The 23,854-nt window shown below is 39.7% G+C and overlaps 1 protein-coding gene across 1 annotated transcript in view; it reads right to left on the bottom strand.

Moving 5' to 3' along the window:
- CFAP44 (cilia and flagella associated protein 44) overlaps nucleotides 1–23,854 on the bottom strand; it is a 148,936-nt gene that overhangs the window by 50,723 nt on the left and 74,359 nt on the right. The window contains exons 16-21 of the mRNA XM_036746343.1: nucleotides 19,246–19,388; nucleotides 17,413–17,683; nucleotides 16,549–16,604; nucleotides 16,226–16,388; nucleotides 14,425–14,555; nucleotides 6,212–6,414 (exon numbers count right to left, since the gene is read on the bottom strand). Coding sequence (XP_036602238.1) covers nucleotides 6,212–6,414; nucleotides 14,425–14,555; nucleotides 16,226–16,388; nucleotides 16,549–16,604; nucleotides 17,413–17,683; nucleotides 19,246–19,388 — 967 coding nt within the window. The remainder of the gene's footprint in view (nucleotides 1–6,211; nucleotides 6,415–14,424; nucleotides 14,556–16,225; nucleotides 16,389–16,548; nucleotides 16,605–17,412; nucleotides 17,684–19,245; nucleotides 19,389–23,854) is intronic.

Genomic DNA, 23,854 nt, shown 5'->3' with positions numbered 1-23,854 from the left:
CACAGAGCTGGGAGCAGAGTGGAGCGGAGCAGAGCCCAGCGTGAGTGGCACGCACGGACCAACCAGACCAGGAGCTGGGCGGATGTGCCCTAGCGCCCTGAATCAGTGAGCTGCAGCAGTTACCAGACTTCTCAAACCACAAACACCAAAGACAACAGAGAAGGTTAGTGGGAAAAGCTGCTGGGGACAGGGGAATAGAGTTTGTGGTTCAGCCACCGCCCCAGGGGCAGTGGAGGTGGGGCAGCTACAGAACTACAGCTGCAGTTGCTTCTGGCCCCAGGCCCACCTGGTGGCAGGAATTAAGTGGTGGATCAGAGCAGGAGTTCAGAGCCTGCTGAAGATCTAAGTCCAGTCTGGGTTGGGGGTTCTTGGGGAAGGAGGAGTGCTGGTGTGGCAGAGCTGGCTGTAAGAGCTCTGAAATCAACAGCGCATCCCCCCAAGCTTGGAACATAGTACTATTTACTCTACAAGCAGTCATACCCCTACCAAAAACTCAAGGGTCAAGTAAGTTGGCTGGGAACATGGCCAGGCAGTGAAAACGCACCCAGATTCAGTCTCAGACTTTGGAATCTTTCTTTGGTGACAAAGAAGACTAAAACATACAGCCAGAAGAAGTCAACAAAGTCAAAGAGCCTACAACAAAAGCCTCCAAGAAAAACATGAACTGGTCTCAGGCCTTGGAAGAGCTCAAAAAGGATTTGGAAGAGCAAGTTAGAGAAGTAGAGGAAAAATTGGGAAGAGAAATGAGAAGGATGTGAGAAAACTATGAAAAACAAGTCAATGACTTGCTAAAGGAGACCCAAAAAATACTGAAAAATATACTGAAGAAAATAACACCTTAAAAAATAGACTAACTCAAATGGCAAAAGAGCTCCAAATAGCCAATGAGGAGAAGAATGCCTTGAAAGGCAGAATGAGCCAAATGGAAAAGGAGGTCCAAAAGACCACTGAAGAAAATACTACCTTAAAAATTAGATTGGAGCAAGTGGAAGCTAGTGACTTTATGAGAAATCAAGATATTATAAAACAGAACCAAAGGAATGAAAAAGTGGAAGACAATGTGAAGTATCTCCTTGGAAAAACCACTGACCTGGAAAGTAGATCCAGGAGAGAGAATTTAAAAATTATTGGACTACCTGAAAGCCATGATCAAAAAAAGAGCCTAGACATCATCTTTCAAGAAATTATCAAGGAGAACTGCCCTGATATTCTAGAGCCACAGGGCAAAATAGAAATTGAAAGAATCCACAGATTGCCTCCTCAAATAGATCCCAAAAAGAAATCTCCTAGGAATATTGTTGCCAAATTCCAGAGCTCCCAGATCAAGGAGAAAATACTGCAAGCAGCCAGAAAGAAACAATTTGAGTATTGTGGAAACATAATCAGAATAACCCAAGATCTAGCAGCTTCTACATTAAGGGACCGAAGGGCTTGAAATACGATATTCCAGAGGTCAATGGAGCTAGGATTAAAACCAAGAATCACCTACCCAGCAAAACTGAGTATCATGCTCCAAGGCAAAATATGGATTTTCAATAAAATAGAGGACTTTCAAGCTTTCTCAGTGAAAAGACCAGAGCTGAATAGAAAATTTGACTTTCAAACACAAGAATCAAGAGAAGCATGTAAAGGTAATCAAGAAAAAGAACAAGAAAAATAAATTGCAAGGGACTTACTAAAGTTGAACTGTTTTCTTTACATTCCTACATGGAAAGATGATGTGTTTGATTCATGAGACCTCAGTATTAGGGTAGCTGAAGGGAATATGCATATATATATGTGTGTATATATATATATATATATATTATATATATATATATGTATATGTGTGTGTATGTATGTATATATGTATGTGTATATATATATGTATGTGTATATATCTATGTGTATATATATATATATATATATATATACATAGAGAGAGAGAGAGAGAGAGAGAGAGATAGGGCACAGGGTGAGCTGAAGATGAAGGGATGATATCTAAAAGAAATAAAATCAAATTAAGGGATGAGAGAGGAATATATTGAGAGAGGGAGAAAGGGAGAGATAGAATGGGGTAAATTATCTTGCACAAAAGTAGCAAGAAAAAGCAGTTCTGTAGGAAGAGAAGAGAAGGTAGGTGAGGGGGAGTGAGTGAATCTTGCTCTCATCAGATCTGACCTGAGGAGGGAATACTATACACACTCAATTGGGTATCTTACCCCACAGGAAAGAAGGAGGAAGAAGATAAAAAAGGGGGGATGATAGAAGGGAAGGCAGATGGGGGAGGAGGTAATCAAAAGCAAACACTTTTGAAAAGGGACAGGGTCAAGGGAGAAAACTGGATAAAGGGGGATAGGTTAGGAAGGAGCAAAATATAGTTGGTCTTTCACAACATGAGTATTGTGGAAGGGTTATACATAATGATACGCATGTGGCCTATGTTGAATTGCTTGACTTCTTAGGGAGGGTGGGTGGGAAGGGAAGAGGGGAGAGAATTTGGAACTCGAAGTTTCAAAAACAGATGTTCAAAAACAAAAAAAAATAGTTTTTGCATGCAACTAGAAAATAAGATACACAGGCAATGGGGTGCAGAAATTTATCTTGCCCTACAAGAAAGGAAGGGAAAAGGGGATGGGAGGGGAGTGGGGTGACAGAAGGGAGGGGCTGACTGGGGAACAGGGCAACCAGAATATACGCCATCTTGGAGTGGGGGGGAGGGTAGAAATGGGGAGAAAATTTGTAATTCAAACTCTTGTGAAAATCAATGCTGAAAACTAAATATATTAAATAAATTAAATTTTAAAAAAAGAAAAGAAAAAAAGAAAGTAATACGGCCTCCTCTCTTCCTCCTGTTCAACTCTGGGCTCTCTCCTTCAGTTCCCCTTCCTGTTCTAACTCTAACTGTCCCCGATATGTATACTGATAAACACGTTCTACAGATTGTCCATCCCACTGCAAGTCGTAATCTCAACGATAGACATTCTTCATGCACTTGGTCTTTCCTGTGTTCATGGTGGGCGCAGATGCTCATAGATCTCTTTCGGGAGACTCTTTGGTGTCTTAGGGCACCATCTGCAAAGAGTACCTTTTCACCTTGGACTCTGTGCTAAACTGCTTCCATCCCAACGATGAACATCTCTGGTGAGGACACATGTCTCTGCCTTATACTTTGATTACGGTTTATGATCAGAGGGCCTATGGACAGGATTGTTTCTGTTATATCCTTCAATTAATTTTGAGTGATTCTAATGTATGATCAGGAGAATGCTGGAAAAGCAAGCTTTTGAGGTAGCTTACTGATCTACAGAACCAAATGCCTTTTTATAATCAATAAACAATAAGCATAGCGCAACCTCAGATTCCCTAATTCTTTCAGTCAATTATGAAGTGATAATAATGTGGTCCATTGTTGAATTACTTATGAAAGCCTGCTTAATTGAGGATGTCCTCAATTTAGAGAAAGATTTTGCATAATTAGGAAGGTAGGCATGGAGGTCTGTAGGTGTTAATGTTCTCTCAGGTGACTTTTTGTGATTTTAGTAAGGTCTGAGACTTTTTCCCATGCTTTTTGTATCTTTCCTCCTTCATATACTTTGTGTTATAGGCCCTCAACACCCTTACAACTGTGTTGCCCACAGCACAGATGTCCTTTATGAACACTTGGTTAAATCTAGCTACTTTTCCCATATTTATTATCCCCCATGAGTGCATTCCAAATGTGTTGTCTCTACTGCCCTGGAAGGTAAAATTAGTTTGTTATGATAATCAGATGTCGTCCATTTTTCTTTTGTAGCCCTACTCTCAAAGTCTATTGGTAGGGAGACTCTCTGCTTATTGGATTGATTGATGGAGCAGGGTATTAATCTATTGTTTGTTGTCATCTTTCCATTTTTATCCTTAAACCAAATGTTGCTACAAGTTCTGCCACCCTCAGAGAATCTGGTAGGAAAGTGGAGGGAAATTCTCCCCTTTGAGGGCTTAGAAGAAAGGCAACATGGTGCAGTGGATAGGCCACTGGCCGTGGAGGCAGGAAGATCTGGGTTCAAATTCACCTCAGATATTTATTAACTGCGTGACACATGTTGAACTTCAAAATGTCTCAGTTTTCTCATCCATATGTGGGGAGGGGTTGACCTTTGAGATGCTTCAAATTCAAAATTTATTATGCCATAAAGCATACATTATTATTTTCTTATTAGCCAGGGTGGGAGGAAATAAATCCAATGTTCTTTTCCCAGTTAACGACAGGTGACTCTCTTATTGTTAGCTGAAGAAGCCTGATTATAATTTGTCTTAGTAAAGTGGTAGGCACTAGTCACTTGTTTTCAGGGAAACTGGCTGCAGTGGATTGCTTGATCCTTGGTTGGTAATATCATTTGAACATTTCTGTGATTCTCTGTTTCCAGCTTACTTAATACTTGTGTCTCATCCATCCAGTGCATTGTCATAGGCAGTGGATGATTGGGAATAGAGGGTAAGAAAAGTTTTCATGACTGTGACCCAGATGGCTTTACCCTCACTGTTTAAGGAACAAAGCCTTGGAAGCAGGTGGAACATTGAAATTAAGGCCAATTTTGTGAAAGCACAGGTCTCACCTTCCAACTGAATAAATTCCAGGGGCTCCCTATTACCTCCAAGATAAAATATAAAAATCTTTTTTGGGGGGTGTTTCATTTTCAGTTGGGTGCTACTCTTTGTGACCCCATTTGGGACTTTCTTGCCAGAGATACTGGAGTGGTTTGCCATTTCCTTCTCCAGCTCATTTTATAGATGAGGAAACTGAAGCAAATAGGGTTAAGTGACTTGTCCAGGGTCACACAACTAGTAAGTGTCTGAGGCTGTGACTCCAGGCCTGGCAGTGTATCCACTGTACCACCTAGCTGCCCTCTTTTTGGTGTTTAAAGACCTTCAAAACCTGTTTATTTAGTCTTCTTACACTTTACTCCTTCTATAATTTAGCAACACTGGCCCTCTGTTGTTCCTCATAAACGACACAATGTTCCTCGATCTCCCCATGGCCATGCCTGAAATGCTGGCTCCCCTCTTCTCTCTCCTGCTCCTAGCTTCCCTGACTGCCTTCAACATCTGCAAAAGGCCTTTCCCAGGCTCAGTTCCTTCCTCCCTTCTCATTCACCTAGCCAGTGCCTTCTCTCTGAGATTACCCTCCATTTACACTGTATATTTCTTATATGTACGGTTATTTACATGTTATCTTCCCCATTGGAATGTGAGCTCCTTAAGGGCAGGGATGGTATTTTTATCTCTTTGTATTCCCAGAGCTTAGCACAATGCCTGGCAATTGGTTCCGTAACCATTTTGACTAAACCCCTTCAGTAATGGCTTAATAAATGTTTGCTAAAGACCTATATAATCCAATGCAAAGTGAGAGGAGAAGAACTGGGAGACTACTGTGCACAGTAATGGCAATGTTGAAATGATGATCAACTGTGAAAGGCTTGGCTACTCTTACCAATATTGCGACATATATATGCTTAAAGGGCAGCTAGGTGGAATCAGGAATCTAAGACAACTCCAAAGGAGTCATGATGAAAAAATGCTGTCCACCTCCAGAGAAAGAATTGATGGACTCTGATTGCAAACTGAAGTATCATTTTCTCACTTTCTTTATTTTTCTTGCTTTTTTTTGGAAATATGACTAATATAGAAATGTTTTGCACGATTTCATGTACGTAACTATATCATGTACGATATCTTTTTGCTTGTCTTCCCAGTGGGTGGGGAAGGAGGTGGAAAGGAAGGAGAGAATTTGGAACTCAACATTTAAAAAGAAAAAAGAAGGTCAAAAATGAATAATAAATTAAAAAAATGTTTGCTGACTGACTGAATTAGAAGATGAAAGACAGATTACTCTAGGAAACATCTTAGATCTCGGGCCTATTTCTATGACCTGAGAAAAGTAGACATTCTCTGGGAGTTCACACAAGGAAGCAGAACAGTGTACAAAGGAATGGTCGTGAAAGAGAAACTGGAACTGAAAACTGTTAGGGGAATGGAGTTACACATTTCCAGTCACACCACGCCTTCAGCCACTCCTGACCCCCTGCTTTCAGCACTCAGTTCTGAACAGCTAGCATGGAAGGGAGGAACCAAGAGCCTAGCCTCGTAGTAGGTTTAATGGACATAGCCAAGAACTGTTTACTGAATTCAGAAGCAAGTTGGAAATCCAAATTAAAAGAGAATCAACAATCTGTGCTCCCACCGAGGTTACCTGTATCTTTTTGGCTCTCTCTCTTGATGAGTACTACTTCTTTTTCCTTCCAATCAAACTTGCTTGCTCTTCTTTCCGTCTGACTCAGTCGTCTGGCTTTGTTGTACTTCCCTGAGAGTTTCAAAAGCCGATATGTGGAAATTTTGTGCTCAGTCTGTATGGCATGGACTATAACGGTGTCAAATTCTAACGAATCTCGAAATCTTAGAAAATCAAAACAAAGAAAATGTTTGTCCTGTTGCTATGCAAGGATAAAGTTTGCAGTCTTTTTTTGCACATTTTTCTCATTCTTCATGACCCATTGCTTTCACAACCTAGATAATAACGGATAGACAACAATGTAATGAATAAATATGCCTAAGTTGTCCCGAACCACAAATCCAGGTATACATTGCACAAACTAGAACTGGATGAGGACAAGGCAACTCCACAGAACCAGGGGATTAGGCGAGACTTAAAACAAGCAGTTAATGAGCAAGTAACAATTTTTTTGGAAGTAAAACTGTAACACAGCCTAAACTAAGACTTAGATGATAACTGCCAATAAATACATCATTATTTTCATGGTAGAATGGCACCTCTGAACTAGACCTTCAAATAGTTTGGAGAAATGAATTTCCTCAATTTTAGAACTCTTCCTTGGGGTTGAGTTATCTTAATTGGTGAGTAAGTGACTATAAACTCATCTAACCCACTTTATGTAGCCAGCCTCACAACTATCCAGCTCTGAATGTCCTGCCACCATGCTCATCCCTTCCTCTGATCCTCCTCCCATCCCAGTCTGCTGCCCACCTCTTATCTAAGAATAGTAACCAAGTCAAGACTAACAAGGGAAAGTATTTCTCTAATGATCTGTTTGAAAAAAAATGCTCAGGACAGCAAAAAGAGTTTCATTAACCTATGCACAGATAAAGAAGAAAAACATGGAAGATGCAGGTCCACTCTTTGGAAAAGATGTATTAAAGATGATCAAAAGAAGGTAAAACTACTCTGCTCCTAGGCATCTAGGTGGCACAGTGGATAGACTGCTGGGCCTGGAGTCAGGAAGACCTTGAGTTCAAATCCAGCCTCAGACACTTACTTGCTGTATGACTTTAACCTCTGTTTGTCTCCGTCTCCTCAGCTATAAAGTTGGGATGATGACAGCACCTACTTCCCAGGGTTTTTAGGAGGATCAAATGAAATAATATTTGTAGAACACTTGGCACTGTGCCTGGCACACACACACACACACACACACACACACACACACACACACATGCTTAAAGGACAGCTAGGTGGCGCCATAGTGCACAGAGCACTGGGCCTAGCGTCAGAAAGATTCATCTTCCTGAGTTCAAATCCGGCCTCAGACACTTACTAGCTGTGTGACCTTGGGCAAGTCACTTAACCCAGTTTGCCTCAGTTTCCTCATCTGTAAAATGAGCTGGAGAATGGCAAGCCCCTCCAGAATCTCTGGCAAGAAAACCCCATACCTCCTTGCTTATCTTTTTTGTTCAAGGCTTTAATTCATTTGAAGCAAAGCCAGAAAGAAGAGAGTATCTAAAAGTGTCTACACCTAAATTAGATACTTATCCATAAAGGAAGGTTTAACCAGGAGGGGTCACCAAGGAGGGGAGAAGTTGGATGCTCCCTACTTGGTCCTTTCTACTTGTTCCCACCCCCACCCCACCCCCCTTTTTTTGAAAGGAGCAGACCCCAGGCCGTTTCTATCTTCCCCCAAAGCTGGCTGAGAGCCAGGACTTTTCCTTCTGGCACCCACCCTCTTTCTCCTCACCCTGACCCCTTATTTGAATGAAGTCCTCTACTATGAAGCCTACAGCTTTCCAGCCTTGCTTTCTCCCTCTCTCTCTGCTGACTCTAGACTAGAGACTTAGCCACACCTCTGCTTCTCGGGGGTGATATCTTGACTTATGCATAAATTGCACTTAAGTGAGGCAGAGTTGCATAAAGTCATTTGCCCCACTCTCCCAGAGTCATCGAAGTCCAGTGGCAGGACAAAAGTCAGGATGACTGGGGAGGGCCTGGGATGCAGTGGATGATCTTGGTGTCTCATGTCTGACTGAGCTCTATGTGCTCCACAGCACCTGCTTCCACCGCTTTTATGACTGTTGAAACAAATTATTCTCAATTGCTCATTCCACCTGGGGAAGTCTTCATGTGCTTGGGGCAGACACCCCTAAGTCACCAACGGGTTTGTGGCCCTTTGGTTACTCTCAGCCTGATATAGCCCATCTGCCCACAAGGTGTGGCTTCTGTGTGTGTCACAGGTGAGAGTTGAGTGCCAGGTGGACACCAAAGGTAGATGAGCAGCCCAGAAAAGGGCTCAGCAGCCCTCACACCAGAGGTCATGGGCCTCCTTGAAAAACCATCCACACCCATTGAGCTTAGTCTAGAGGTGAAAGAAAAGCCCTCCATTCAGTTTAAATTCTATCTATTGAGAGGCATAATAGCATAGCTTCTGGGTCCCCAAGTTGAGGATTTCCCTGCTCCCTGGCCTGAGACTAGAATCTCTGCCCCAAAGTAAATAAATTGCGAATTTTAGCAGTCAGAGGCTTCCCCATTGTCACACTGAGAATGGAACCAATGTACACAAAGGTAATAAATAACATTTCAGAGTTAATCGTAAATTTCATGTGAAGATAAAGCAAAGTCAGGATACCTTTGCCCCGTCTTCCCCTCAAAGTCATACTTTACTCAAGTGCAGGATGAGTAAATGGGGCCAGTGATAACTAAATGACATTAATTGATTTAAACATTCTTTTATAACTCCAACAATGCTGCTTGAAACGTTCTATCTGGGAAGCAAATTAGGAAGCATCCAAAGCAGTGCTTCATCTGCCATGAGGATATCTGAAAACGTACATGTTGATTTTTTCCCCTTGGAACTGGACATTATCAGACCCCAGTCTGATTCTACCCCACCTGGATCCTCTAGCCCTAGACCAAGTGGACTCATGAACTCTGTGCACTGCCCTCCAGTTTTTCCCTGTCCTGTACATCTCCAAGTACGCAAGCAGAGCTCTGTCATCTATGACACTACAGAGCTGCTCTCCTTAACCCAAGGGTGTACTGGGAAATGTTTAACAGCCAGGTCTCTGAAAATTCAGGACATACAGTTAAGTGTAATCTGCATTATCAACAATTTTCCATTGTTTCTTAATTCTAGGCAATCGATCACACAATAAATCATGTTTTATCTTTTATAGTTTAATATTAAAATTTAAGAATGACTTTCTTGAGCCTGTACAAGCTCTGCCTTCATCCCAAGGCCCCGAAAAGTGCTGACTTTGCGTTTATGGAGCTATTGGAGCGAGATGTCATTGAATGACCCCAAATAAGCTTTAAAGGAGGTGGGGGGTGGGGGGAGACTGTGATAGCAGAGAGGGACATCTTGTATTTACCCAATCAACATGAGTAATATCATTTTAGATTTGGCTTCTGATTTAGTGTGAACAGTCAGCCACGTCTAATTCTTACGTTTGGGTTTTTTCTGCTCTAATCCTAATGCCCAAGTATGGAGTTTTTTTTTACCCCAGTCCCAGGACAAAGACAAATAAAAGGCAGAGTACACCCTGCTTCAGACCTGAGGCCAACAATATACTAGCAGATTAGGAAGTCTCTGTCCTCCTCTGAAACAAAATGAACTACTGCCCAAGGCCACTGGTTACCCAACTGTGAAACCAGCAGGATTCTGGATTTTAATTGTGTATAGTCGAAAGACCCCTTACCTTACAGAGACCTCCCTTCTTTATGGACCAACTAATGTGAGGTTTCTCCCTGCCCTGGCTGGGAAATAAAGCCTTTTACTGAGTTGTTCAGTATATTGTTACACTGTTATTTCTTTCCAAAAATAAGATAAAAGTCTCTAAAGGAGACTAATAGCATTCGGTTTAACATTTTTAACCAATGACCTGGGCAAAAACAGATAATGCACTCACCAAATCTGAAGCTTACATGAGGGGCAGCTAATGCACTGAACTGACAGAATAAAGATCCCAGAGGAGTTCTAAACAGCTCAAAATGCTGGGTGAAATTAAATGTGATAAACATAAAATCCTGATACAAGATAGAGGAAATGTGTCCAGACAACAGTGCGTGTGTAGAAAGGACTTGAGCTTTTTAGTGGACAGTAAGTCCAATAAATGACAGGTGAAAAAGTTAATGTAATATTAGACTATATTAATAGAAGCATACTTTTGAGAATAAAGGGATGATAATCTTGTTCTATTCTGCATCATTAGAACCATCTAGAGTATTGTGTTGAGTTCCAGGTGCCACATTTTAGGAAGGACAATGACATGCTGGAATATAATAAAATGAAAGACAATCAGGAAGGTGAAGGAACTCAAAACTACGAAAAGTGAGAGTGTGGAAGAGCTTGAGGATATTCAAGTATGTGTGCCATGAGGAAGGAGGCTTAGACTTGTTTTGCCTGGCTCCTGGGACAAAACTAGTAGCAAGGGTAGAATTTGCAAAGAGGCAGACTTTGATTCAATATAAAGAAAAACATTTGAATAATTAGTGCTGCTCAAAAGTGGAATGGGCTCCTTCAGGAAGGAGTGAATTCCCCAGCACTGGAGGTTTTCAAGTAGAAGGTGAATGAATAACTACTCATCAGGGGTTCCTTTTTCAGCCATGTGTCAGACAGGATAACCAACAAGATCGGGTGTGGTGATAATGTGATTGAAGATCTTTCCTACCATTCAATAGGCCTCAGATGGGGCCAGTTAAGAGAGACAGGCCCATGCCTTTGTGATTAAAGATCACCAATCAGTGATTAAAGATCTTTCCCATACTCTTTTGCCTATTGGACATGAAGCCCTCAGGCCCCAAAAAGAATATATACACCCAGAAGGTAGCCATGGAGAACTGAGAATTCAGTAGTCAGAAGAGAGGCCAGAATTCAGAATTCAGCCTAAGGAGAAGTAAGAACTCGGAGTACACAGAGTTGCAGAAGAGAGTGCTGAGGGGAGAGTAGAAACCAGGGAACTTCAGAGACCAGAGGACTGAGGTGGGAGAGGACACAGGCAAGTAGACAGGATTCATGAATGATTGTTTATGGGAAGGTGGGGGGAGGGGAGGAGGTTATAGGATGACTTGGCTCTTTGCAGTAATACTGTATTTTAATCTCCTTGTTGCTTTGGAATACAATTACTGCTCTATCAAATTGGAACTACTGGTCCTGGGATACTCCCTTTGCCTTCTACCTAGACAGTTTTTCATACTCTGTGATTCTGAACCATACAGGCATGTTCATGACCTCGAGGTCATGAATGTTGCCTTACTGATACATTGGATGACAAGCTGAAATGAATCCAGAGTAGGTCACTGCGTGAGGTAGGGAAATAAAAACCATAAGATTATTTATTATAAGAAATGAGAATTTTTTTTAAATAAAAATTTTTAAAAATAAAGGAGAGGAGCTTTCAGCCTCAATGTGATAGTGGTAGATAAGAGAAAAAAGCAGTTAGAGGATGCTAAGAATAACACAGTTCTTAAATCATCTACAAATAGTAATTTAACAATTAGCACTCAATACACAATTGTTGTCTCATGACCCATTAACGGATATAATTGAACCATGTCAATAGGGTCCTTTTAACTATCAATTAAACCAGAGACACAGAGTAGTTAAATGGAAGAAAATGGGTTCTCGGTTCTCCTCAGAGAGGCAAATAAAAGAGATGGCAGAATTGGCTTCAGTATTAGGCTCAAAGGGGAAAAAAAGAAGATCATTTTATGGAATACCAGTTCACTTTCCTTGTAACACTCCTACTAAGCAGAAGCAAATAAACTACCACAAAGATAAATTGCCATGTTTGTACTAACCTCTACTACAAAAGGTGAAACTCAATTAATTCCAGTCACCCCAACAATGTTTATAGTTGAAATTGGGGGAATGACAAAAAATCATGAAATGGAAATTGACTTTCTAGCATTTCAAGTTCAGTAATAATAATTATAATAATGATAACAATCGCTAACATTTACATAGCACCTACTATGTGCTTAAGAATCTTATGTATATTATCTCATTTGGTCCTCACGACAATCTTGAGAGGCAAGTGCTATTAGCACCATTTATAGTTGAGGGAGCTGAGGGAGACAGAAGTTAAGTGACTTGCCTACCTACATGCACAGCTAGTAAGTGTCTGAGGCCAGATTTGAATTCAGGAAGATGAGTCTTCCTGACTCCAGGCCCAGCACTCTACCCTCTGTGCCACCTAGCTGCCCATATTAACTGTAGGGAAATAATAAAGATAAATTTCATGGAGGAAAAAATTCCCATAATTTATGCAATTAAACCTTGATAGTTGAAATTACATCAGTGAACATACTGCAATTTGGCTAAAATTATGTGTTTTAATTATTTTAAAAATATTTAGGTCATACATTTACCTAAATATTAAAATTTATTCTATTTTTTTGTAAATAGGTATCATCTTGTATTTGAAGATAATCAATGTAGCTATTTGTTCAGGCTTACAGATTTAAGGCTGGAAAGCAATTCAAAAATTATTTGTTAAGCATCTACAGAAAGAGGCAGCTAACTGGCACAGTGGATAGAGCCCTGGACCCACAGTCAGAAAGACTCGAGTTCCAGTCCACCTTAGACACTTACCTACCTGTGCAAGTCAATCAACTTCTGCCTCCCTGACTTTCTTCATCTATAAAATGGAGATAATAATAACACCTACTTCCCACAGTTGTTGTGAGGACAAAATGAAGTGATATTTGTGAAACCCTTTGCAAGTGCAATATAAATGGTAGTTATTATTAAATGTGATATAATAAAAATATTATTATTTAAATTATCAAATATAATGATAATAATAATAAATTAAATAGTCCCTAATAATAAATTAAATGGTTAATATTTATTTAAAATAAATAATTAATTGAATGAATTAAATAGTTCCTAAATAGTCCCTTTAAGGAGTTTACTATATTATATTAACCCAGCACAGGGAATCTATAGGGGATTTCAGTGGCAGGTGTCTAGTGGGAAGAAAATTTCTTTTGGGGCCCAAGGAGTTCATAGATAACATTATCACAGAATCTCACAATTGGAAGGACCGCAAAGGCCATCCAGCCCAATCCCTCTCTGGAAATGAATCCAATTCCACAACATACCTGCCAAATGACCTCCCCCTGTCCTTGGTTGGGTCTTCTCTCCTGGCTACTTCTCAATAATTTTTTTTTTTTACCAAATTACTTAACATTATTTGTTTCTGTTGGAAAATGGCTCAAGGTGACCTTACTATGTTGAAATAAAGAGATGACACTTCTTATGGAGTCTGCCAGTGTAGAGCATCTACTGACATAAATGAATCCTGCTTATGTCCAATTAGCATTGTTCTACCCGGGAATTTTATTCATACTACTTGGAAAGTGAAAGAAGGAAGAAAAGATGTGGATTCTTTTGGTGTTGAACCATGGATGAATGGATAAATCTGAACAGAATACAGCTCCAAAGGAATAAAAAGGAACCAGTTTCAAATGGCGCTGATGTTAAGCATAACATCTAGAAGAATATGGTTTTTTTGTCAGAGAATAGGAGGAAACTAAGGAAGGTCTAGGCATCTAGATGGTGCAGTGGATAGACTGACACCAGGCATGGACTCAGGAAGACTTGAGTGTGAATCTGGCCTCAGATACTTACAAGCTGTGTGACCCTGGGCAAGTTATTAACCCTGTTTGCCTCAGTTTCCTCATCTGTGAAATGAGCTGGAGAAGAAAAGGGCAAATCACTCCAGTATTTTGGCCAAGAAAACCCCAAATGGGGTCAATGACTGAAACAATTAAACAAAAACAACAACAAAAGAGGTTCTCTTTTTATCTCCGGGATAGCCCGGGTTATTCACAGCAGGACTAGTTTTCATTTCGGTATTAGAAACTTTTAGGGAAAGGCACTATTTTCAACCTCTGCATATTTCTCCATAGTGATTATGTTAAAACACCTTTCAAAAAGGTCTAAAAAAGGGCTGTATATGGATTTCAGAAGCAGCAGGGCAGGGAAGAAGTAGAAGTGTGCCTCTTTCTACAAGTAGGCTGAGATGAGTGTGGGAATCCAAGCCCGAGAGAGAATGAGGGATGAAGAAAACCAGAGCAGGAGCCACTGAGTGAAGTCTACAATGGTGAAGTGAGAGGCAAAGTCAGCTGGTCAATCATCCCGGTATCGTGCTAACTTAAATCAACGTGGATCCTACCGTTGCTGTAATTTCGACAGGGCAATTCGATGTTTCTCCTTTTCCCACGCAAGTTCCTTTTCCACCTGCTTGATTTTCTTGACGGTCTTTCGTTCAGTCTCTTCTCGGACTCTGGTATCGACATCGAACTCCTGTGGACAATGGGAGTTTCACCATCATGATATGTTGCTAAAGATGGGGACTACTAAACATAGTTTTCAGGTTTGGTCCTCAGTGTCTTGCTGTATCTGCTCTCTCCAGTTAAAAGTCTGAATGCCTTTTACAACAAAAGCTTATTACTTTGTACCACAACATTTTAGTCATTTTCAAAAACATTTCTGCATTCTTGTATGGCATAGGAGTTTTTCTTGGAAATATTTTAACATAAGTCAGTGTTGGAAGTAAATTTATTTTTTTTTACATCTGTCTAGACAGCTTTCATAAATTCGAGATTCTCTCCTACACTGAAACGGTCATCGTTCCCCTATTAGTGCTGGTTTTTGCTCAAGAGCAAAAACAGCTTCTCACTAAAGAATTTTTCTGAATAGATCATAGTTTAAAAACTCTCAAGTATAACTGGGTTGAGTGTTTTTATGTAACAAAAAAAAAATGAAGTGACACTAGGTAGATCGGTATGAACAGCATGACAAAGTTTAAGTCAGTACATGACTTAAGTAAGGGGCAACTAGGTAGCACAGTGGACAGGGCACTGGGCCTGAAGTCCAGAGGACTTCTCTTCCTGAGTTCAAATGTGACCTCAGACACTTACTAGCTGAGTGACCCTGGGTAAGTCACTTAACCCTATTTGCCTCAGTTTCCTCATCTGTAAGAGCTGGAGAAGGAAATGGCAAAGCACTCCAGTATCTCTACCAAGAAAACCCCAAATGGGGTCACAAAGAGTCAGATACAACTGCAATGACTGATCAGCAGCAACGTGACTATGATAGTGATGGAAGTTTAATTTACAAATAAGTTTAAACGGAAAACTCAAGTTTCATGTGTATTGTTGGGGTTTTCTCCCTTCTAATTGGTTTAAGAACAAATTTTGTTATAACTATTTGGTCATTAGCCCCAAGACCAATAATATACTGATATCTAAGGTAATGTTATTATAATATGGAATAATTATTATAAGTATATAGTGCTGTAGAGTTTACAAAGCACATCTTCAGTAACTAACTAGATTATTTCTGTACTAATATCTACTCATTTTTTGTGTAGTTTTATTGACCAGATGTTCATCAGTGCCAAGAGCTCCCAGTAAGGAATCTCCTTTACCAATGAGAGAAATATATTTTCTGTGCAACTTATAATCTTCAAGAGTTGCCTGGGCAAACTGAGAAGTTAAATGATTACCCAGAGTCACATGGTCCATATGCCTCAGAGGTCCATAAGTCTTTCTGAATCTTGATACTAGCTCTCTACCTACTATCCCACAGCATTTCTGTGTAACGACTATCATGTCAGAGAGGCATTATGATGTGACAAATAAAATGCTGGACTTGCAGTCAGGAAGATCTAGGTTCAAATCCAGTCTCTAGCAGTCACTGGTTCTGTAACCACGGGCAATTTAAATTCTCTGAGCCTCAGGCTATTCTATGTCTTCATCTATTATTCTGTGGTTTGAGGGAAGTTGTCACATCCTTGAAAATCTGGGCACCAGATACACAGTACTGGCTTAATAAATGCTTATTGACTGGCTGTTGACTGACTGACTGATGATAGCTCTGAAATTATTAGAAAAGGATCCCTAGGAATACAAGTTATATTGAGAGCTCCCTCCCCTGAGGTGGATTGTCACAGGCTACACAATAAAACCTACCATCCGGTGAAGCTGCATGTGTCCTGGTAACTCAGAATTCTTCACCAGTAACTTCTCAAACTCATCCCTCAGATGCTTCAGTTTCTCCCTCTTTTGGGCCTTTATTTCCTCCACTTCTTTCATGATTTGGTCATATTCTCTTTTTTGCCTGGCACCCTCAATGCTGAAGACGCAAAACAAAAACCAGCATATAGATATAGGTATATAGATGTTAAAATGAAACAAAGCATGAGAAAATTAGTGCTTGTTTTTTAAAATCCATTTTGTTTTCACAAAGTATGGAAGTTGGGTTTCAAAGCACTTGGGTATCATGCCATTGGTACCTAAAGGCGTTTGGATCTTCAATATCTTCTATTCGTTTCTCTTTTTCCATATCGATCTGTGGGAAGAAAAATCATTTGTTAATATCCGTGGCTTAGAACTACACAAGATTTCTTGCCAAATACTTGGGCAGCAACAATTGAACCTATTCTGCCTCCTCACTTTTGCCCAGCAAATTCGATAATTTTTCATTTAAAAAGGAAAATACAGAAAAACTTAGCATCCAATGTATAACCTCACAGAAGCCACAAAGGCAGCATGGATTTTACCTGGTAATTAGTGGTAGAAGAGCAGTAACAACAGCTAGCATTTACATAGTGCTTTAAGGTTTCCAACATGCTTTATATACAGAATCTCATTCAAACATCAGAATAGCCTTTAAGGATGTACCGTTATTATCCTCATTTTTTTAAGAAGAGGAAATGGAGGCTGAGAAACAGATTAAGTGACTTGCTCATAGTCACGTAGTTCCTAAGTTTCTGAAGTCAGACTTTAATTGAAATCTTCCTGATTCCAAGTTCAAGACTCTTATCATTACACTAGATGCATCAAATTCATGACCATGGAGCCTGCAGAACTCTCCAGGGCAGCCAGAACCAGATTAAAAATATAATTGGGAGATGTTTGACAAAATAAATAAAAACATACTACAACACAGATAATGTTAATTTGTGGTTTTCTAAGTCAATGTGGGCCCACAGGGATCCCTTTCTATTCGAGTCTAACACCACTGCATTAGGCCAACTGAATACTTGATGCCAATGACATAAGGTAAAAGTTTCCAAAGACTGACTCTTCTTGACAAAGAAATTCTAAAGTCATCAGTCCTTCAGAAGAGTTTCAGATACTTTTGTGAGGTTACATACCCTGGGAGGAGGCACTGTGGCTTTGAGATCTTCCTCAAGTTCTTCTTCAGACAGGACGTTAAAGACAAAGATATTGCCATCTGCTCCGCAAGTCACCACAAAACGGTCGTCATAGCTAGGACATAAGGCCTGGATCTGTCCGTAATCATTGTCATGGATGCTGTAGCTCCAGTAGTTTTGCATATCAGTCAAATAAAGGCTTTTATCCTTCAGGATGTAAACCCTGACCTGTCCCTTTTGCATCCCACAAAACATCATCATTTTGGTAAGGCTGGGAAAGAAACCAAAAATAAATCATTCTGAGTGCTGGTCTTCAAATCGCTTAGCTTCTAATGAATTAATAAAACACCGTAAATAACCAAATTAAGAATTAGTAGACAGGAAAGTGGGAGCAAAACTGAGACTTTTGAGCTTCTAATCCTGGTCATCAATCCCCCAAGTTTGATAAAGAACGGTTCTTATCCTGCAGGTACTTATGTTCTATCGGGGCGAGCTAACATTCTACTGGATTATAAAATAACTCTACGTATCCTCCTGCTCACAACAACTTTATAAGAGAAGTGCTACAAGTATGACTACTCCCATTTTACTGAGGAAACTGAGCCTTCAAAAGGTTAAAGGACTTACCAAAAGTCACACAGTTAGTGAACTCAAATGGATCTGTGATCATATTGATTCAGGAAGTCCCTCTAACAATGCAGATCACACACAACCCATCTGTGCCTGCTCGTGCCAGGCAACTCTGGCCATGTCTTCCCAGAAATTCGCCATGTCGCCACCCATGTGAGTAGTGCATTTGCAAAGGTTCCCCTTTTCCTCTACTTCCACCCTTGGTAAAGAGAGGACTTGGAAATAAATGGATTAAAATAATTTCTGGTGATTATTTATTTTTATTTGTTCATGCCATCTTATTCTATATTTGGCAGCATGATCCAAAATTGGCCACATTCATTATTGAGAAGGATCCTGACATTTAGTCAAAGTACCTCTAGCAATAGATAATAAATGAAATAATCTCTTTATAAGTGGACGAGATTTTACAATTCTATGAAATTATATATGGCAACTATAAAAAAGACTTATGCTTAATCAATACTTTATAGCTACAAAGTGTTTTCCCATTTGTTATATCGGTTGATTCTTACAAGAACCCTGTGAGGTAAATATTGCAAGTATGACTGACTATCTTCAATTTATAGATGAGAAAACTGAAGCTCAGAGATAATAAGAAATTTGCTTAATGTCACAAAGGTCATCCTAAGCTAGGATGCCAGACTTCTGATTCTAAATTTCAAATACTCTTTCCATTATAAAATGATAATATGGGTGTGATGTATGAAAAGCTCTAGAGACATAATTTCTGGGTAATTAATCATTTTATTAATCACGCTAGCATATAATTAATAAAAGGGATCAGTGATACTCTCAAATGCCAAAGACCCCTTATGGAACTCGCTCAACACTTATATGCCCTTGGAAGAGCGGCTGTTCCTGAGAATGTCAATTAACTCTGACTGGTTAACAAGTAATGAGAGAAAATGAATATCATAATGAGAGGTAGACCTATTCTAATGAGGGGCTTGACTTGACTTTGATCCTCCCATTTGCTTCTAATTCACACACCCACCCCATCTTGGGGAATTTAGACAAAGGCTCTGCCCTCCCTGCCCAAAACTAGGCCAGAATTCACCTAAAGATTAAATTCTTTGTAAGGTTTCCTAGTTGGGTGGGGTGACATCTCCACCTAGAATTTTTGGGAAAGGTCAGGAATTTCCCCAACAATTTGTTATTTAATAATCATTTCTCTCATTGGGGAAAAAAAAATCTGTTTACCTGAAAGTGATAACTCGGATGGGGTTGTCATCTGTATTTTCTACAGGGTGAAAATTAAAGGGCTCGTCTTGCTGCTCCTCCATTGTTTTACTTGGTTTAGTTGGAAACTTACAGTGATAGAGAAAACCAGAATCATATCCACCCTAGGAAAGAGATGCAAAAATAAGTCTGGAAAAAGTAATATGCATCCAGTCAACAAGCATTTATTAAATGTCTACTATGTGTCAGTCAAGTCAGCAAACACTTGTTAACTACCTACCATGTGTCAGGCAGTGGGCTACGTGCTGAGAATACAAAGAAAGGCAAAAGAAAAAAAAACAGTCTTTACTTTCAAGGAGCTCACCACTTAATGGGAGAGACAACATGGAAACAACTTTGCACAGACAAAAATATACATAGGATAAATCAAAGATAATTTCAGGAAGAAGGCACTAACTAGCATTAAAGGGAGAGGAGTTATCTAGGTCTTCCCATACTTCTCAAATTTTTCATTTTCATCATTTCTTGAGGTTCAATAATATTCTATTACATTCACGTGCCACCTAGTCATTCCTAATAGATTGGCTTTTACTCATTTCCAGTTTTTTGCTACTCCAAATGATGCAGCTATAAATAGCTCAGTAGAAACGGAACCTTTCTTTCTGTCCTTGACCTCCTTGGAGATATATGACTAGCAGGATCTCCAGGTCACATTTTTTTTGAATCCCCATTCCAAATTGTTTTCTAAAATGGTGCCACAATTCACTACTGTTCCATTGACAGTGAATTCATTTTCACTGTAATTCAAACGCTGACTATTTCCATCTTTTGTCTTCTTTGCCAATTTGGTAGGTGTGAGATATAACCTCAAAGTTGTTTTGATTTTCATTTCTCTTATTAGTGATATAGAATAATGTTTCATACCACTGTTAATAGTTCACAATTCCTCTTTTAAAAACTATTTGTTCATATCTTTTAGCCACGTTGTAATTAAGAAATGGTTTTAGGGCTTACATATCTGTGTTATTTCCTTAGATGTCTTTTATATCAAACTCTTATCAGAGACATTCAATGCAAATACTTTCTTTCCAATTGCCAGGAGAAACTAAGTTTCATTTTAAACATACAGTCATCTGCTATTCAAGTGCTACTGATTATCTATTACCATTACTTGTAACAAAACAAGGGCTGTCCAAGAATAATGAGCATTTCTGTTCCCAAACTTCTATGGGAACTAAAAGGAGATGGCATTAAATCACAATAGGCTGAAATTGCATGGCCCTGACTCAGATTATTTACAAACAGTAAAAAGAGAAATATTTTTTGTTCTTATTCAGTCGATTCAGGCATATCTGACTCTTTATGACCCTATTTGTGGCTTTCTTGGCAAAGATTCTGTAGCAATTTGGCATTTCCTTCTTCAGCTCATTTTACAGATGTGGAAACTGAGGTAAACAGGGTTAAATGATTTGCCCAGGGTCACACAGCTAGTAAGTGTGAGGCTACATTTGAACTCAGGAAGATGACCTGGCACCCTATATACTGTGCTACCTAGCTGCCCCCAAAACTACTGGTGACATGTCTAAAATAGCATCAAAATAACCTTCTGGTGTCAAGTTTAGTAGTGGAGGGGCACCAACAAGGGGGTGAAAAAACAGAAAAATGAAACATTCAACTATTGTGTTGTAAGAAATGATAAGCAGACAAACTTCAGAAAAACCTCTAAAGACATATGAACTGATGGTAAGGGGAGCAGAACCAGGAGAACATTGTACATAGTTAGACATATTATGCGATAACTAACCTTGATAGACTTAGCTGTTCTCAGCAATGCAAGGACCTAAGACAACTCCAAAAGACTCATGATAGAAAATGTTTTCCACATCCAGAGAAAGGATTACAGAGTCTGAATGCAGATTGAAGCAAACTCTCTTTTTTGCTCTCTCTTTTTTGTTTCTTCTTTCTCGTGGTTCATTCCATTGGTTACAATTCTTTGCAACGTGACTAATGTGAAATATGTTTAATGTAAATCTATATGTGGAGCCTATATTAGATTGCATGCCATCTTGAGGAGAGGAGGGGGTGGGGAATTTGGAACTCAAAAGCTTGAGGAACTGAATGTTGTAAACTAAAAATAAATAAATTAATTTAAAAGAAAAAAAATGAAGCATTCAGGTTATCACAACAATGACAGAAATGGTGAACTATAAAAGTTTTCAAAATAATTAGTGATAAAATGAATCCATTTGCAATTTACAAATATCCATAACTAATAAATGCTGTGAAAGCCCTAGTTCTAACATATATAGTTCTGCAACTCAAGAAATGTCTTGTCAGTGACCAATAGCCCAATAGTTTGTCAACAGCCTCACAGCTAACCTTGCAGAAGTTAGGCCAACATAGCTTAGAGGAAGAATTCACATACACATTGAATTTTCTCAGCCAAGATGCACTTCAGATAATCCCACTCACTGGGGTGGGAACTACTTGCTAGATACATAACAGGAAACAGAACTGCCAAGAGCAAATGGTTGATAGAATGAGTTGCTGTCATTTTGCAATGGCAGGAACATGGTTTTGAAGTAGGTTTCAGCTTGAGAGACACACAGTCAGTCAGTCAATAAACCAAGTGCTAGGCACTTGTTAAGAGCTGGGGATATAAAGGTAAAAGGACTGTCCTTGCTTTTGGGAAGCTCACAATCTAATTGGGGGAGACAACACGCAAATAACTACATATAAGCAAGTTTTATATAGGAAATATTGGAAATAAACAAAGAGAAGGTACTAGAATTAAGAACAATGGGGGAAAGTTTTCTGTAGAATATGAGATTTTAGATGGAATTTGAAGAAAGTCAGGGAAACCAGAAGCAGAGAAGAAGGGGTACATTCTGTGAATAGGGGAAAGCCAGTGAAAATACCCAGTCCGGAAATGGAGTGCCTTGTTCAAGGAACAGCAAAGAGGCCAGTTTCACTCCCTCAGAGTACATGGTGGGGTTGAAATTATTAGGAGACTGGATGGGGTGGGGTTGGAGCTTATGTGAAGGTGAAGGTAAAGGGATTTGAACACCAAGCAGAGAAATTTATATTTGATCCTGGAAGTTATAGGAAGCCATTGGAGTTTATTGAATAGGAGGAGGGGTGAGGCAATCAGACTTGGACTTTAGAAAGATCATTCTGACAGCTAAATGAAGGAAGGATGGACTGACGTGGGAGAGATTTGTGGCAGGCAGCCTAACCAGCAGGCTATTGCAGTAGCCCAGGCCATTAGGTGATGAGGGCCTGCACCAAAGTAGTGGCAGTGTCAGAGAAGAAAAGGGGCGTATGAAAGAGATGTAATGAAGGTAAAATTAATATTATTTGGAAATAGATTGGACATAGGTGGTGAGTGTAAGGTGTCAAAGATGACAAGTAGGTTGAAAGCCTGGAGGACTGAAAGGACAGTGATACCCTCTACAGTAATAGGAAGTTTGTAAGGAAGGAAGGAGGGAGGGGAGGGAGGAAGGAAGAAAAGAAGGAAGGGAGGGAGGGAGGGAGCAAGGAAGGAAGGAAGGAAGGGAGGGAGGGAGGGAAGGAGGGAGGGAGGAAAGGAGGAAGGAAGGGAGGGAGGGAGGAAGGAAAAAATGATCAGAGGAACTACCAGGTAAGCCAGACCCAAAAACAAATGCAAATAGTTTCCTAGTGTTTGATTAGCACAAGGTTGACAAAAAACTGGGGTAACTAAAAAGTAGTTTGGAAGAAATAAGGTTTACATTAGCATCCCATACTGTATGCCATAGGAAGTTGCAAATGGATATAGATTAAATATAAAGGGTTACCACATCATGAAAATAAAGGAGACTAGAAGGAAGTACCTGGTACCATCATGGTCATGGTTATTTTTGTCACATAAAGGAGGAGAGGCATTCCATTGTCTTCAGGGTTAACTTGGTCTGGGATACATGGGAAATGGGTTCTAGTTGACCTCTACCTATAAAGTGGTTAGAGAAATTAAAGGCCCTGAGTCCTGAGTCAGATCCTAAAAAGGAATGTTAGAATTTTGAGAACTGTGATAGTGGAGCTCGGGAAGATGAAGACAGATGAATGGCCTAGTTCTGAGACCCAGTAGTATCCTTAGGACAAAAGAGACCATAATTATTGGCAACTTAGAGATGCTCGTGTGTATGTGTGTATGTGAATGCGTGTGTGTGTGAATGCGTGTGTGTGAATGAGTTGGGGACCAAAGATATGTCACTTCTAAATAAACTATTTGGTATCCTTGGTCTGTAGTAATTCTCTTTACTGATGCCTTTCCTTCAATTTCCTTGTCTATAGCCACAGTTAGTAGTTTGAGACTGTGTAGAGTGGTGAGAATCATGAGAATGGACCACCTTATTTTATACTACACAGAGTAAGAAAGCTGCTGCTTCTCTGTTAATTTACTAACACAAATTTTTGGATTCAAACTGTGAGCTCCTTGAGAGCAGGGACTGTTGGGTTTTGTTTGTTTGTTTGTTTTGTTTTGCTTTATCTTAGCAACAGTGCCTGGAACCTAGCTGGCAGGTAATAAATGACTTAATGAAACCAATACAATGTGATCTGCAATCAGGAAGCAAAAAGCACTATATGTGGAGTAAGATAATCCAGATTTGAA

Source organism: Trichosurus vulpecula, chromosome 2 (genome assembly GCF_011100635.1).
Source record: "Trichosurus vulpecula isolate mTriVul1 chromosome 2, mTriVul1.pri, whole genome shotgun sequence".
Lineage (NCBI taxonomy): Eukaryota > Metazoa > Chordata > Mammalia > Diprotodontia > Phalangeridae > Trichosurus > Trichosurus vulpecula.
This window is presented reverse-complemented; position numbering and strand designations above follow the sequence as displayed.